Source organism: Callorhinchus milii, unplaced genomic scaffold (genome assembly GCF_018977255.1).
Source record: "Callorhinchus milii isolate IMCB2004 unplaced genomic scaffold, IMCB_Cmil_1.0 Scaffold22, whole genome shotgun sequence".
NCBI lineage: Eukaryota > Metazoa > Chordata > Chondrichthyes > Chimaeriformes > Callorhinchidae > Callorhinchus > Callorhinchus milii.
In genome coordinates this window covers 3,230,802-3,244,837 of record NW_024704763.1, presented here as the reverse complement: position 1 = coordinate 3,244,837, position 14,036 = coordinate 3,230,802, and the positions used below count along the sequence as shown (strand labels likewise).

Genomic DNA, 14,036 nt, shown 5'->3' with positions numbered 1-14,036 from the left:
TTGCTCAGGGCTGATGGCACACATCACAAATAATTTAAGCAGTAGTTTTAGTCATTTTTTGTTTAAAATGGGGGCAGGAGGAAAACAATTGGAGCTATTTGGTTCCTGATGCAGCCACTTGTACACTCTGCTCCCAAATTTTCCCTTCACTCTGTTTGAGTTCCTACAGTCCAGCTTTCACCTGCTCAGAACATTGTCCCTAACTACGTTCTCTGCAATCAGGATTCCCTCATCAGTTAGGACTAGATTTGAACCCTGGCATCAGAAGTGAAGGACTAATGAGCTTGCCCACTGTCACTGGCTGATATTTTCCATATAAGTGATTGTAAAGATTGATCACTAAGTTAAAATCATAAAAATAATTGAAACTGGTTTAAAAAGCACATTTACTTGGAATCTTGATTTAAACAAGGTTAGTTCGTTTTTTAAAAAAAAGTTTGTTATTGACTTGGCTATAGATTAGTAATATCATTTAGAAGTACAGTAATACATTAAAGTAGTAGAAATATATAAACAGAAGATTCTAAGACCCTTGGTTAAACTGTACCTATATACAACAGCTGAAATTTTTAGAACTTATCAAATCTATACAAGAGAAAAATGTAAATATTGAGTTGCTCAAAACTGCTTAAAATTCTAGAGTTCTGTAAAAAAGACCTTTGAGTACTATGGGCTATTTTTAATAATGTAATTTTTTGAACTTATTTTGAAGAGGTTTGCTGCAACGTGGCGTGGTACAGCAAGCTCCAGCAGATAGTATGTCATGGTAGTATGTGCTGTTACAAATGCATTTGATCCACAGCCAACTTTTTAAATCAGTGGGGAGAAAACAAAAGCATTAAATTCACAAATTAAGTGATTCACGAAGGTAACCTAATTTTATCTTATATTCACAAAATGTATTTAGTTTGAAAATCAAATAACCTCCTGTTAGCACCATGGAAGAAATGTATAAATGAGGATTGCAGCAGAAATGAATAGAAGTTTTATTAAATTTTTGTCTCAAGTGACTGTTTTCACCTGCAGTGGTTTTCATCTGCACACACTTGAGCTGAGAGCAATCTTGGAAACCATTTACAACACTACCTGGCTCTGTAAACTGTGATTTGGAGGCTGCAGGATTTGCCTGAGGAGGTGCTATACAGCTGTCTTGTTAAAGGTACCACAGCCCATTCCTCAAAAGAGCACTATGGGTACAGACACTGCTGTTGTGAAACAGCTATACAAAGCAATTTAAATAGCATGCTAACATTGTCAAGGCTTGAACACAAATAAATGGTCACTTGGCTGAAGTTTCCACTAAACATTTCCCAGCTGAATGATTTCTTTACAAAGAGCTCACTACTGTACAGTGAAGGGGCAGAGAGAAACGCCTCTTTTGTAAAGATGCTTTGAATTGACTTCATTGAAGTTTTAAACATTATGAATGGGAATTGGCAGAGCCAATGTAGTCAAATTGTTCATTCATAGCAAAGCTTTGAAAGTCCAGATTAATGTGAAACATCAGGAAGTTAGGAAGGAATATTTTTTATACAAAGGAATGATCTTGGGAAGAGCTTTGAAGCAGACCAGATGATTTTGTTCCAGAGGCGAATGGAATGTAGGTATTTCTGGAAAGAGGCCAATACTTCCGGGAGATATGAGGAGATGAACATAGTAGCTTTACAATAGCATTTTTGTAAAAAAAAATTAACAAAAATAGACTTATCAAACCACGTATATTACCACCACCACCACACAGTTCAAAGTCACCAGTTCGAGGAACATTACCAGTCAGGAATGTGCAAATGGAGATGCTACAACAGCAACTCCAGAGTAAGCCTGAGTGTCAGTATGTTTTGTTCTTAAGCTTTCTCCAGATAGGTGCTGGGTACTAGTCCACTCTGTCCATTCCTCTCTGCTGTCCACCAGCCATCCTCATTCTCATCTGTGATGTGGACAATGTCTCCAGCCATTATTTCCAGCTCATCTACATTCTGTCAGTAGGAAAGAATAATTTAATAAAATAATTTTAACTTTCATTCTCCATTGGTTGATACGTGATTGTGTGGGTAAGAGGGATATTTAGCAGAAGGAAGAGATTATTTGGATAGTGTCTCTGCTTCTGGTCTCAATCTCATTTCCAGAAAGTGCACGTGTGTGGGGACATTACAGGAGAAAAATTTAGGTTGAGAAGAACACTGGCTCAAATCCTCACAATATTCACTGATTTTGTTCATACATGGAGAAAGGCCACTTGGGTGAGATTGTTACATCTGGTATCATACACCAGAATAGCTTAGCATCTTCAGGTAATATAATTGCAGCCTGTGTCCTTTCCTGTACCAGGCTCTGCGAACTTAACACACCGATCCTTGTCCATCTCCTCAGCGGGTGGGTTTTAGCCTTATCTGCCTGCTCCCATTCTTTGGAACTCCATCCCGAAGTCTCTCCGACTCGCTCCCTTCCTCACCTCGTTCAAGGACTGTATCAAGACCTATATCTTTGACGATGCTTTTATTAATCTGTCTCCTCCCCATCCCTTTCTGCTGTCACCCACAGCTTGGGTTCCAAGCCATTATTATTAAACAGCTTGGAATGCCCTTTTGTGAAAGGCACGATATAAATGTAAATTTCTATTTAATTTTTTTAAAAAAAACACCAAATCCAGTCAGCAGATGACCTTTGCTGGGCATTCCTTACCTGTGCTACATAGTCGTACAGCACTCTGTAGGTGTTCTGATTCTCCTGTGCTACAGGATTAATACTTGCGTACACCACTTCAGCTAAAAAACAGAGAGCAAGAGAAAGAAGTAGAATCATAGAATGTTTTCAGCAATGAAAGAGGCATTTGGCTTAATTTTGCTTCCCCCCACTGTTTCCATCTACTCTAATCTTTGACCAATATCCTTTTAAATAATTAATCTTCATGTGATTTTCTAATTCCCTGTAACTGGTGTAATTAACTGCTTCCACAGTCACATTTGATAATGTATTACAGTACAACATACTAAAACATCTAGTGGCACAGCAAGGAACTAGCAAAATGTGCCTATCAAGGACACCCAAAGACTAATGATAACCCTTCCATTTGATATAACAAATTATCACATTAATGAAACATCTTGGAGTGCTTCACAAGATTCTACTGTAAGGTGTAGTGAATAAATTTGAGGGTGAATTCATCCAACCTCATGCTCTCTTAGCACCAGGCAAACCCTACGAACTAGCCTGCCTGCTCAAAAAATTAGGCCTACTTCACCCAGAACAATTCTAGTTGTGTCAACTTTCAAATAAGTAGCATTATAAAAGCCCATAGAAAAGAACAACTTCTGGAACTCGGGCAAATTACACCCTGTCCCCATATCGTCCGAACGACATGAGCTAGCTCAGCACAGAAGTGGAGGCTTAGAAACACTCTTTTGTATGGTATAGTGAAAAGTGGATTTACGCACTGTCCAAGGGAGATTTGAGTTTAACCTTTAAGTATCTGGAATCCTTGAAGCAATTGTTCTTACCTGGAGGTGGCGCAGTAGGCCTGCTTCCGCTCTGTTTGGAAGTGTTGCCCGGCAGTAGATTACTAAATCTGGAGGGTAGAGTAATGGAGACTTGTCAATGAACTAGCCCTTGGGTCGTTCTCTACCTGGATTCTGACGGGGTGATATGGTAGCACTACATAAGCACAACCTGGATTCTGAAGGGTGCTATGGTAGCACTACTTAAGCATTCCCGGATGCTACCCCGTGTGAGGGGCAAGTTGTTGTCATAGATAAGGTTCCATCACATAAATTTCAGATCACACGCAATTTTGTCAAATCTTTACAGGCCAAAGCTAGGTGGAACTTCAGACCTCAGAAAGAAACATTATTCCTGTCCATTATACCTGCACCTCATTTCTTGCCCAGATGATCATAATTGATGTACCAGCCATAATATTGAGTATTGATGGGCTCCTTGACAATAGATCAGCTAGCAGCCTCACAGCCTTGCCTGATCCTGTCCTTATCCAGCTAAGTACACTGTCCGTCAAGGGGTGTTAGATACTGCTCAGGAGTGGGAATCCTGATCATCGAGTTATTTGTATAAAGGTTGGAATTCCAGACCTTCATTCAGAAGCCCTTTGTAGTAAAACACCAGAAATTCGAGGGACATGTATAATGGGTAGGAATAATAACTGTGCTCATTCTGAGGCATGAAATTCAACCTAGCCTTAGTGAGTGAGGCCATACAAGTGAGATCATACAATGCTACATTTCAGAAAGCTGATTTTGTGCATTTTTTTTAAAAAAGAACCAGCTCCAACATTTAGACCAAATTCAAGAATTTTCAACTTCTGCCTGAAACTAAGGCTAAGACTGATGGAATTTCGAGCCTCCGGTGTGAGAACATGCAAAAATACACACCATATTTTCTACCTTTGCACACTTTTCAACATGTCCCTGAATACTTCAGGGTACCCACTGAAAGCTTCAGGTTAAAGAAGAAGGTAGCAATATAATACGGCTGTGAAAACATTGTGCAATGTTGTCCTGATGGTGTTAGTGTTAGCCAGCCAGAGCAAAGCAGGAACCATTTATAGGTGAGTTAGTGGGCGTTGTTAAGATTGCATTAGGTGCATGCTGATTGCTGTACTGTTGCACGCAGATTAAGGCATCAGCAAAGTGATTGTACCTGTTAGGTAAATATGAATAGGGAAAAAACCTGGAATACAAGAACGTGAACATAGGAGTTAATGACAATTACTACAGGAAGCAAGGGTTCCCATCACTTGAAGAGAATAGGGAGCCCTCAACCAGGCATTGAGGTCCACTAAGTATTGATCGCTAACATTAGTTATCTTTTAGTTACATGTTTTAGTAATGTGATTGGTCTAAAATTTTCTTTCTGCTACAATATGGGCCCAAGTGACTGTTCTTCATGCACGAGTGCATCTGAATGGCAGCTGTTCCTGCTCAGCATCCAACTTCACACAACTCTACGGACTCCAGTGTGAAGACACAGCCCGAGAAACACACACCATTCCCATCAGCAAACTCTGGGAAACCGGGCTTTGGTAAGTCTATAAATAAATCGACAGTCATCACTCTTGGACCTTACCTTTTCTTGACACCTCCATTGCTGGAAGTGGCCACAGCGCTGTTGTCCATGCCAGGGAACTTGTTGTAATAATTCTCGTATTCTATGCGAGCTGTGAACAGACATATGGATTGCTTTACTGCACATGGTTCTTGGATGGCCCAAACCTCATGCCATATCACTCTTGAATTCTCTTAAACCTTTTACCAGCCCACTTAGCTGCTGCAGGATCCCAGAAGGCTTTTTTCTAAAATTGCCTAAACGTCTCTCCTAGCTTTCATCATGGTGCTTCTGTGGTCCACTTATTTTGTAACCAATAATGATTGCCCCATCATCGGCCCCCAGTTCAGACAATATAACCGAGGCACATCAACACGCCCACCCGCGATAAAAAACCTACTGTCCCCAATCAAACCACCTCCAGTGGCAACTGAACAAAGTATTTTTTGTCAGATTACATGGGTCTCAGATGATAGCTTGCCCAAGTGATTCTTCACAGAGGCACCAAATACTGATCGTGTCCTCATCCAGCAGCGAGACACTTGGAATGTCCAGCAGGGGGCGTTGAACAGCATTAAGATTGACTTTCCATTCTCTGAACCACGTGAGGGCAATTGTAATCTCAACTGGTGATCTCGCTGAATTACTTGTGATCTGTTTTGTCTCAGTAAACTGAAGCCTGAAGATTGTTGATCCTTTTCATCCCAGACATGCAATCAAGCCTTAAATTGGCAAAATAGTGCACACGTATATGCATGCACATTTCCAATAAAATACTGAATGAATATTTGGGTAATGTTCTATCCAAATCAAGTTCACAAATATGATCCCCTTCTGATCAGAAAATTCAAAGTAGTACTTTGAATATTGCTAGAATTCAAATTTGGACCAGTATTCAAAGTACTGTACTTCATTCTAATCTTGCAGTGAACTCTCAGAATACAGTGTGTTACACATTGATCTCTAACATGACTGATCTATTGATTTTGCACAACACAATTTCTATTACGTGCACATAACATGAAGTTTGCTGGTTTTCAATTGTTAGGTTACCATTATGAAAAACTACAGTGTTAGTATCCTGAGGTCATTGCTGTTATCAGATTGGAAGGTTTTGAGGCTGCAGTACACCTCAGAGACATGTGGTTTAGTCTCTCAATTTGAACCGCTTGTATAGTTTACAGACTTGTGGTCCCTCTTCAGGATGTGAATGCTCTTAATGGAACTCCGAGTTGCCGTCCGGCGTGAAGGCAGCTATATAACTTGTTGTAATGTGCTTGGGCAGATTGGAAACACAAAGGAGCACAGTGTTACCAGGGGCAGTTGTTCCAGTCATTTTTTTCTGGATAAAGCAGTCTATATCTGCATCAATGTCACACACCTCCAGCACCTTCCGAGTCTCCTCGTATAGCTGTCCGAAGATTGAAAAAAATTGTCTGTACAGCAACAACATATTTATACAGTGTCTTTTACGTAAAAGAAATGCCGCGAAGCTCCTTACAGAAACAAAATTTATTGAAACAAAGTGAACTTTGTTATAGAGGCAAATATTGCAGTTAATTAGCATCAGCAATGTCTTATAATGAGCAGCCAATTAATTCATTTGAATTTTGGGGTAAATTTGGATGAGGAGGGAATACAAGCCTGAATAATTAGAAGGAATTTTTTCTTTGAAACCGAGACGGATGGATGGACAGTGGTGGGGAGGGGGGGGAGATGAGGGTCAAAGCCTTCCCTTCAGTGCAAAATATCATAAGGCAGACATCACCTAAATTACTGACAAAGGCTGATGATCTACAATAGCTAGTATTTAATACGTTATTATAGGTAAACATAGCAGCCATTCTACGCCAGGAATATGCCAGAAACAACAATGAGATGAGCAGGAAAATTAATTGCATTTTTGGGGGGTAACATATCCTGTATGCATTTACTCAGGATTCAGCTGCTTATATAGTTTGTGTCATACATCCTAGAGATCCCATCAGCCTAAATTTATTGGTAATAATTGTGTGTTCTTTCCTGGATGTCAAGGTGCCTGCTGGACTACGGTTCCGTGGATGCCAGATGTCCTCTAAAACCTTGCACAAATGACCATTCCTGGGAAACTGGTTTATTCCTCCTCTCTAACCCAGGACTATGAGACCAATTGTTGCCCTGACGGCTACAATCAAACCTGGGCTAAGTTACCATTTATGTTTTGACGAAAGGTTACCACCCGAAAGTTAGCCTTTTCTCTTTCAAATGTTGAATGATCTGTGTATTGTATGTTTCTAGCAATTCCTGTCTTAAATTTCAGATTTCTTTCCCAATCCTAGAATTAGTTGCTTTTCCTATGAGTTGTGTTTGCTCCACTTACCTCATCGTCTTTCACACACTGCAGTGAGAGCTGGTTGCAGTGCACCCACATGGAGTTCCTCTGGTTGTTGATTCGGTCACATTCCTGCTGCTCAAAAATCTAAACCCAAGAGGAAGTCCCAAATTACTGACACCGAATGTGGCGCTGACATCAGATTGATCCGACATAAAAAAGATCAACACAGTGGAATCTCGTAAATCCTAATGGGATAGGATGACATTTCTCAAGATTTAAATGCTGTCAGGACCATAGCTATAGATCCTACTTTCCAAACGGGGCTGTTTCTGGATCATCCGGAACTGTAGAATACCATATTGTAGTGGTGGTGATACCAACATTGAAACATCCCATTCAGGCCCAATAATCCTGTTTTGCATTTTTATTAGGAATAGCAGATCTTTTAATCGCATTTCTTCACCTTTCCTCACCATCCCTTAGTATTCTTGATTCCCAAGTGTCTACCCAGCAGGATTACTGTATGGTGATCTCTATTTGAAATCCTGGTTGATTTTTCTCCTTCCTGGCCCATGGCACTAATACCAATTGTAGTAATAATAATAATCCTTGCATTTGATATAGTACCTTATCGCATCTCAAAACGCTTCATAGAATATACAGTCAAGTGAATTGAGTGTATATTTTGTGAGTCAAATGTGGCAGCCAATTGCCCACAGACAGTCATGGATTGAAGTGACCAAATTATTATTATATTTTTATTTTTTTGAAGGAATTATTAACCCCGAAAAGCGATCCGCCAATCAACTAACAACCGTGTTCCTACTTACTGCTTAGTATACAGAGACGTGTGGAGTAAAGCAACTTGCCCAACGTTTCGCCCTGCCTCTGGATTATCTCAGAGGGACAGCGGTTTGGTAGTATCCCTCAGAGATAATCCAACTCAACATAGATTGGGTTGTACAGCTTTGTGGTTAACTGGACTTTAATTTACCCACTTGGCTATTGGTGAAGCTCTGAGACTCCACTGTTAGAAAAGAACACCAAGGGCAAGACTCCCTCTTTAAAAGGGAGATTGATGGTGTGAGTCCTTTAAAAGAACACAGTGGATCTTGATAGCTAAATACTACTTGATAATTAAAGCTTCGATGTGAATTGGTGTACTGTACCTCACAGGTATTAGAATACTCCTGTTCCCATTCTTCCCGAAGTTTATCGAGCTGTTCCACATTGGACTTATAAGACTTCTCTGAAAAGCAAAATGTCTCTTGTTACCATGAGAATCTGTGAGACATCATGTCCCTATCTCTCTGTGTCTCTTAACTCTACCAGAACCAGAATGCTGAATATGTTCGCTAATACCTGTTGCCTAGGGTTCACAATCATACGCTGTGGTTAAGACGCATACACAAGAGCCTTGCGCGCTTGCACGCAATTACATTTTTTATGTCCACATCACCTCTTTTGCATTGAGTGGACACGTTTGGACACACATCGTTCTACTGTCAAGTGATTTTGGTATTTTCAGTTAGTTGAAACTATTTATATTTGCTTCTACTTTAGTTACCAAGTTCTATATCATTCAAGAACATGTCCCCCTCAAAGGGAGATGGTCACATGATGGCAAGTAATGTAAAATGGTATAAAACCTTAGTTTAAACTTCTGTGGCCTTTCCCTTGATAAAATATAATGTATAGATCTGAAAATAACTAATAATAAAATAAAAAAAGAAGCTGGTTTTAGGATAAATGCCAGTCTGGCTTTCTCTCTGGATGTACAATATATTGCATTTACATAGGTGTTAAGGTGCAAATTCGAATGCAATAATAACTCAAAGCATTATTATTGTCAGAGGTATGAAGAGTGTAGCTTGTTGAGTTGGAATATAGAGATTGTGTTTCCTGTTGCTGCGCGTGGGCGGATCATACCAAACTCAGACAGCACAGCCTGCATTGCAGAGATAGATAACCTCAACATTTGAAGGAACTATAACTGAAGTCAGTAATACCCTTAGTTATTTGAAATCCACCCAACTCAAACAATACAGTTCAAAACCTTTTACAGATCTGATCTCTCCCTAATATTCCCGGGATTTTTAATTTGGAATTGGAGAACCAAAATTCTGCCTGGTTTTAGTCCACTGTTTTGCAAGCGAAGATCATGAAAATTTTAAGCCAGTTTTCTGTAGTTCTTAGAGAAATAACAAATGCCCATCAAATAAGTTACCCTTGCCTCTGAGTCAGAAAGTTATGGGTTCAAGCCCACATATGGAACTTGTATAGTCTAAGCCAATGTAGTGCATTGTTGGAGGTGCCGTCCTTTGGATGAGCTATTAAACCAAGGGCCTATCTGCCTGTTCAGGTGAACGTTAAAGATCCCATGGTACTATTTGAAAAGAGGAGGAAGATTCTCCCAGTGTCCTAGCCAATAATCCACCAAATAAAATTAGTCATTCACTCCATAGCTGTTTGTAGGACATTGTTGTGCACAAATCCTCCCTCTAACTTTAGATGTGAGAAGGAGGATTATCCTCATTGCTCTTTTGTATTACTTCACGAGGCTGGGTTTAGGATGTTTGGTATGATGGGTGGGAGTTACATACCTGCATCGTTCGCTACCTCCCGGCACTGTTTTGCCTTGTTCTGACACTGTGAAGCACAAACATAAACATCACTTTAATGCTGCTCTTTTTGTAAATCTTACAGAAGGGTTAGCGAGCTTTGTCCAGCTTACCAGCTGAATGCAGAACATCCCTGCTGATCCTGTGTGCCCGAAGTGAAGTGCCACAGGGACATATTGTGAGAAAAAGTGCATTAAACTAGGGGCCGGATTTTTGCTCTCCTCCAACTTTCTCTGATCACCATCAGGTCCTTTGCCCATGGCTACCACTGATTCTTAACGTAAGTGTCTGAGAGTGAATGCCTGCATACCAATATGATCATAGAGGGGATCACAGCCAAGCCTGATCATGTTCTCGCACTTGCATTTCCCAGAAGCTGTGTGTCAAGGGGAGCAACGTTTACCAATCAAGAGCAGCATGAGAATAACAAAATGTTTAATTTTGCAGCCATGCTTCACTCAGACAGATGTATTTGTTACTGAGCAAATACATTGATCATTAACATGTACAGATAGCATCTCATCTTTAACTCTCAGGTGATTCATACCTTTTCAATCTGTTTCTGGGTTCCTATAGAGTTTATCCGCTCAAAATTCTGCTCCGCCTCGTCTGCCTCCTTACACTTCTGCTCGTAGGTTTTCTTCAACTAAGAAATGGCACAACACAAACCAATGCTTTCAGGGACAATGCTTTCAGAACACTACGAAACATTGCAAAATATCATCTCCAATTTAGACTGATGCAACTGGATAATTTGCAACTTGCTCATACAAGAGCAGAGGCAGGTGGAGAAAGGTCAATGGGTCAGAACAGACGTCATGAGAACCTTGGAACCCAAATAATGGAATTCTGCAGATATTTCCATGGACATTCCCAATGGTTGGAATGAATTTGCTCGCCACTTTTCCCTCCTCCCCCAAATCGGTCTTGTTATTTTTTCACCTCTCCTGGAAAGAGTTAGTCACTGACAACAGGTGAGACGAGTAGTTACAGTGTTGGGTGGGATGTAGAATGGGTTGTGGTGATGTACTCAATAAGCCTCTCAGCTTATAGTTCCCCCCCACTCTCCTTTCTATAAATCTATGAAGGTGGCTCAGGTGGAGAAAAACAACTTATATTAAACTGATTAGTCTGTTTGTGTGCTTTAGGAATGGATTCTTACTAACAACATTTATTTATGGGTAGTTGATGAAAGAAGGGTTCAATTGGCTGTGCAGTCTACTGGCTGAGCCGCTACCATAATGCCGATGTTCTCACAATACCCAACTCACCTCTAGAGTTTTCTTGTATAAAGCCACTTTGTTCTTCTGAATCCGCTCTATGGCAATTTCATACTGGGAAGAATGCATCAGAATGAGTAGAGTATTTACTAAAATAAAACCTGTGGACATCTCTGTACATTCATATAAGATACAATCTATGTTTGCCTCTCTTTTTCTCCCAAACTTTCCTGACTTCTAGTAAGGTTGGTGATTTATTTTTACGGCCTGTCTGGGTCAGTACCTTGTTGGGAGGTGCACTTCCCCAATGACCATCTGGGACTCTACCCTGTGTGATGGATGCTATGTAAATGCAAGTTATTGACCTGCTGGAGCAGCGGAATATTTTCTACATCACAAAACCAATTCATGGAATTTGTCTGAAATGTAGAGAGGTTGTAGTATACGCTGACCACAGCCAGCTCTGCTCTGGGAAGTCTAGTTTACGAGCTGTCCAAAGCACTTGATTATTTTTAGGACAGAGGTTTTTTACTTTGTGTCGTTCTGTTCATGTCACATGCATCTCATTGTCAACCTTAAAAGGAACCAAAGTGGCGACAAACTAGGAAGCTCGCCGAAAGCTTCTCAAAAGAAAACAAAATACGTGGGGTTTCTAAAAAAAAAAGTGTTCTGAAACAAAAATAAGTTTCAAGTTTGCTTTGTGGATCTAGGTAACGAAAATAGATGACCCTTTCAAAGCCAACAGATGGTAGCAAATACATTCTGGATAATGTGGACTAGCTCATTGACTCTTATTGTAACAACACATCTTCAATTGCATCAATTACTCCCAACAGCAAATACAGCCCAAGTATAGCTTTATACTCAAATCAACTAGACTGACAACTTTCTTTCTTTCTTCCTCCTTTTTGGAAGGCGTTTGACTCATTTTACTTTCTATATTATTGGGGTATGTTTCTATGGGAACCTATCACTATCTCACTCATGCCTGGCCAAGGGTCTTGGACCCGAAACTTTGACTCACTTTCCTTTCTCCATAGATGCTGCCCGACCTGCTGAGTGTTCCCAGCGATTTCTGGTTTTGTTTTAAAAGGGAAATGCATTCATATTTTATTTATAATGATTGGCCCAGAGACTTTGTGCTTAATTGCATTGTTTCAGGATGATGGCCTATCAATCACTGTCTTGATTGACACTTGGGACGTTATGAATCTGAGCTACCATCTCCTCTTCCTTACCTTCTTCCTCGTCTCCTTCTGTCTCTCCCTGAATTCCTCCATACGTTTAACCTCGTCCTTCAGCATGCCCGCAAGCTGAATGTGTAGATTTCCTATGTTTTCCATTTCTGAAACAAATACAGATGCCCAATCTCATCTATTCAACTGATTCTACTCCAGTAATCCTATGTCTAAAATGGGGTGAAAACTGCAACCTGTGAACTAAAATGTGTCTGGTTGAGGTTTTATTTATTGACAGTTTTCCAGATGTACTCAGTTACAATGACTGTGTTGGCTTGTGCCACATGTTGATCACAGCATTGGAGTGCTAGTTTGATTGCATTAAGCTCCTGTCGCACTAAACAACACTCCATTGCTGACTGGCTTTTGGTAAAGCCATTGTGACAGAGTGGGGAGGGAGGGAGAAATCATATTAGACCAGTAAACAATGAGATATCAAATCATTATGCTTTTTAACAGTGTGTTATTCAAAGTGACAGGTCACAATTTTCACCCCAATCTATTTACTCAAATCAAAATACTGTATTCAATAAAATATACAATATCCAGCTCTATTCTTAAAGTGCTGAAAGTGGACCAGGTGCATAGTTATACAGTATAAAGGTTTCCCAATGTTGCCTTTTGGTTGATACAGCTGCCTTTCAGCACTAAGTCAATTATCTGAGTATTATCACTGGGTTAGAAGAAATTGTTTTACACAGAGCGTTAGAATATGGAATGCCTTTCCATAAGTGGTCACACTAACTAGAGATTGAATGACGACTGTGACTGCAGAGGATAGCACACTTGTTTGTCCCTTCACCTTCAGGACTTGAGATTGAACCTGGTCCAGACTGATGGGATGAAAGCCTCCTCTAACTGAATGTTATGAGTTTAGTAATTTATTAACTAGTTGGCAAGAAGTTAAACTTTATGTACTATTTACAGTCCAAACTGAAAATGTATATCTCATTTTGGGGGAGAAAGTCAGAATATAGCATAGACACTAATCCAATCTATTGTTCCCTACTCTCCAGAAGGAGAATGATACTTACGTTGTTTTAGACTATCGAAAGATATTCGTAGCGTGCTGAAAGGAAAACCAAAATAGACATTAATGAATGTATTTAAGAGGTTTATCATTTAATTGCGTCTATCTGATTTCTACTGAGAAAAATGTTCCTTATACAGGTATAGTATGCCTCCTAGTTAGAACAAGGCCACAAAGGGGCCCTTTCATTTGTGGGACAGATGTGGCTTTGGGAGATAGCAGATACTTGAAAAGGGGGTTGAGAGTGAGATGCAGAGTGGAATGAGATGAAGTGGCTCATGTGGAGAAAAACACCAATACTCATTCGACAGGCCAAATGGCCTGTTTTTGTATTGTAACATTCTATAATTTAATTGAAATTAGTCTGAATAATTGGAAAACAGTATGGCCATACGTCCAGTACACTAAACATAGATATTGGCAGACATTTGCAGCTTCCCTTATAAGTAGTTACAGGGAAATGGATGTCGCTGGTGTAGCAGGAGCTGCACTTTTCAAGCTGGAGTGAAGGCTCAGTGTCGGGGTAAATGTGAAAAGCCTCCGAACTTTCATCTTAAC

The 14,036-nt window shown here is 40.1% G+C and overlaps 1 protein-coding gene across 2 annotated transcripts in view; it reads right to left on the bottom strand.

Moving 5' to 3' along the window:
- Window positions 1-369: 369 nt before the first annotated feature.
- pstpip1a (proline-serine-threonine phosphatase interacting protein 1a) overlaps window positions 370-14,036 on the bottom strand; it is a 31,397-nt gene continuing 17,730 nt past the window's right edge. The window contains exons 4-16 of one of the 2 annotated variants that reach the window (XM_007908259.2): window positions 13,483-13,517; window positions 12,449-12,555; window positions 11,262-11,324; window positions 10,538-10,636; window positions 9,973-10,018; window positions 8,539-8,618; window positions 7,415-7,513; window positions 6,370-6,466; window positions 5,077-5,167; window positions 4,651-4,680; window positions 3,498-3,565; window positions 2,683-2,765; window positions 370-1,976 (exon numbers count right to left, since the gene is read on the bottom strand). In XM_007908259.2, the coding sequence (XP_007906450.1) occupies window positions 1,845-1,976; window positions 2,683-2,765; window positions 3,498-3,565; window positions 4,651-4,680; window positions 5,077-5,167; window positions 6,370-6,466; window positions 7,415-7,513; window positions 8,539-8,618; window positions 9,973-10,018; window positions 10,538-10,636; window positions 11,262-11,324; window positions 12,449-12,555; window positions 13,483-13,517 (1,030 nt within the window). In that variant the 3' untranslated portion in view covers window positions 370-1,844. The remainder of the gene's footprint in view (window positions 1,977-2,682; window positions 2,766-3,497; window positions 3,566-4,650; window positions 4,681-5,076; window positions 5,168-6,369; window positions 6,467-7,414; window positions 7,514-8,538; window positions 8,619-9,972; window positions 10,019-10,537; window positions 10,637-11,261; window positions 11,325-12,448; window positions 12,556-13,482; window positions 13,518-14,036) is intronic. The other variant, XM_007908262.2, reaches the window with a different exon arrangement.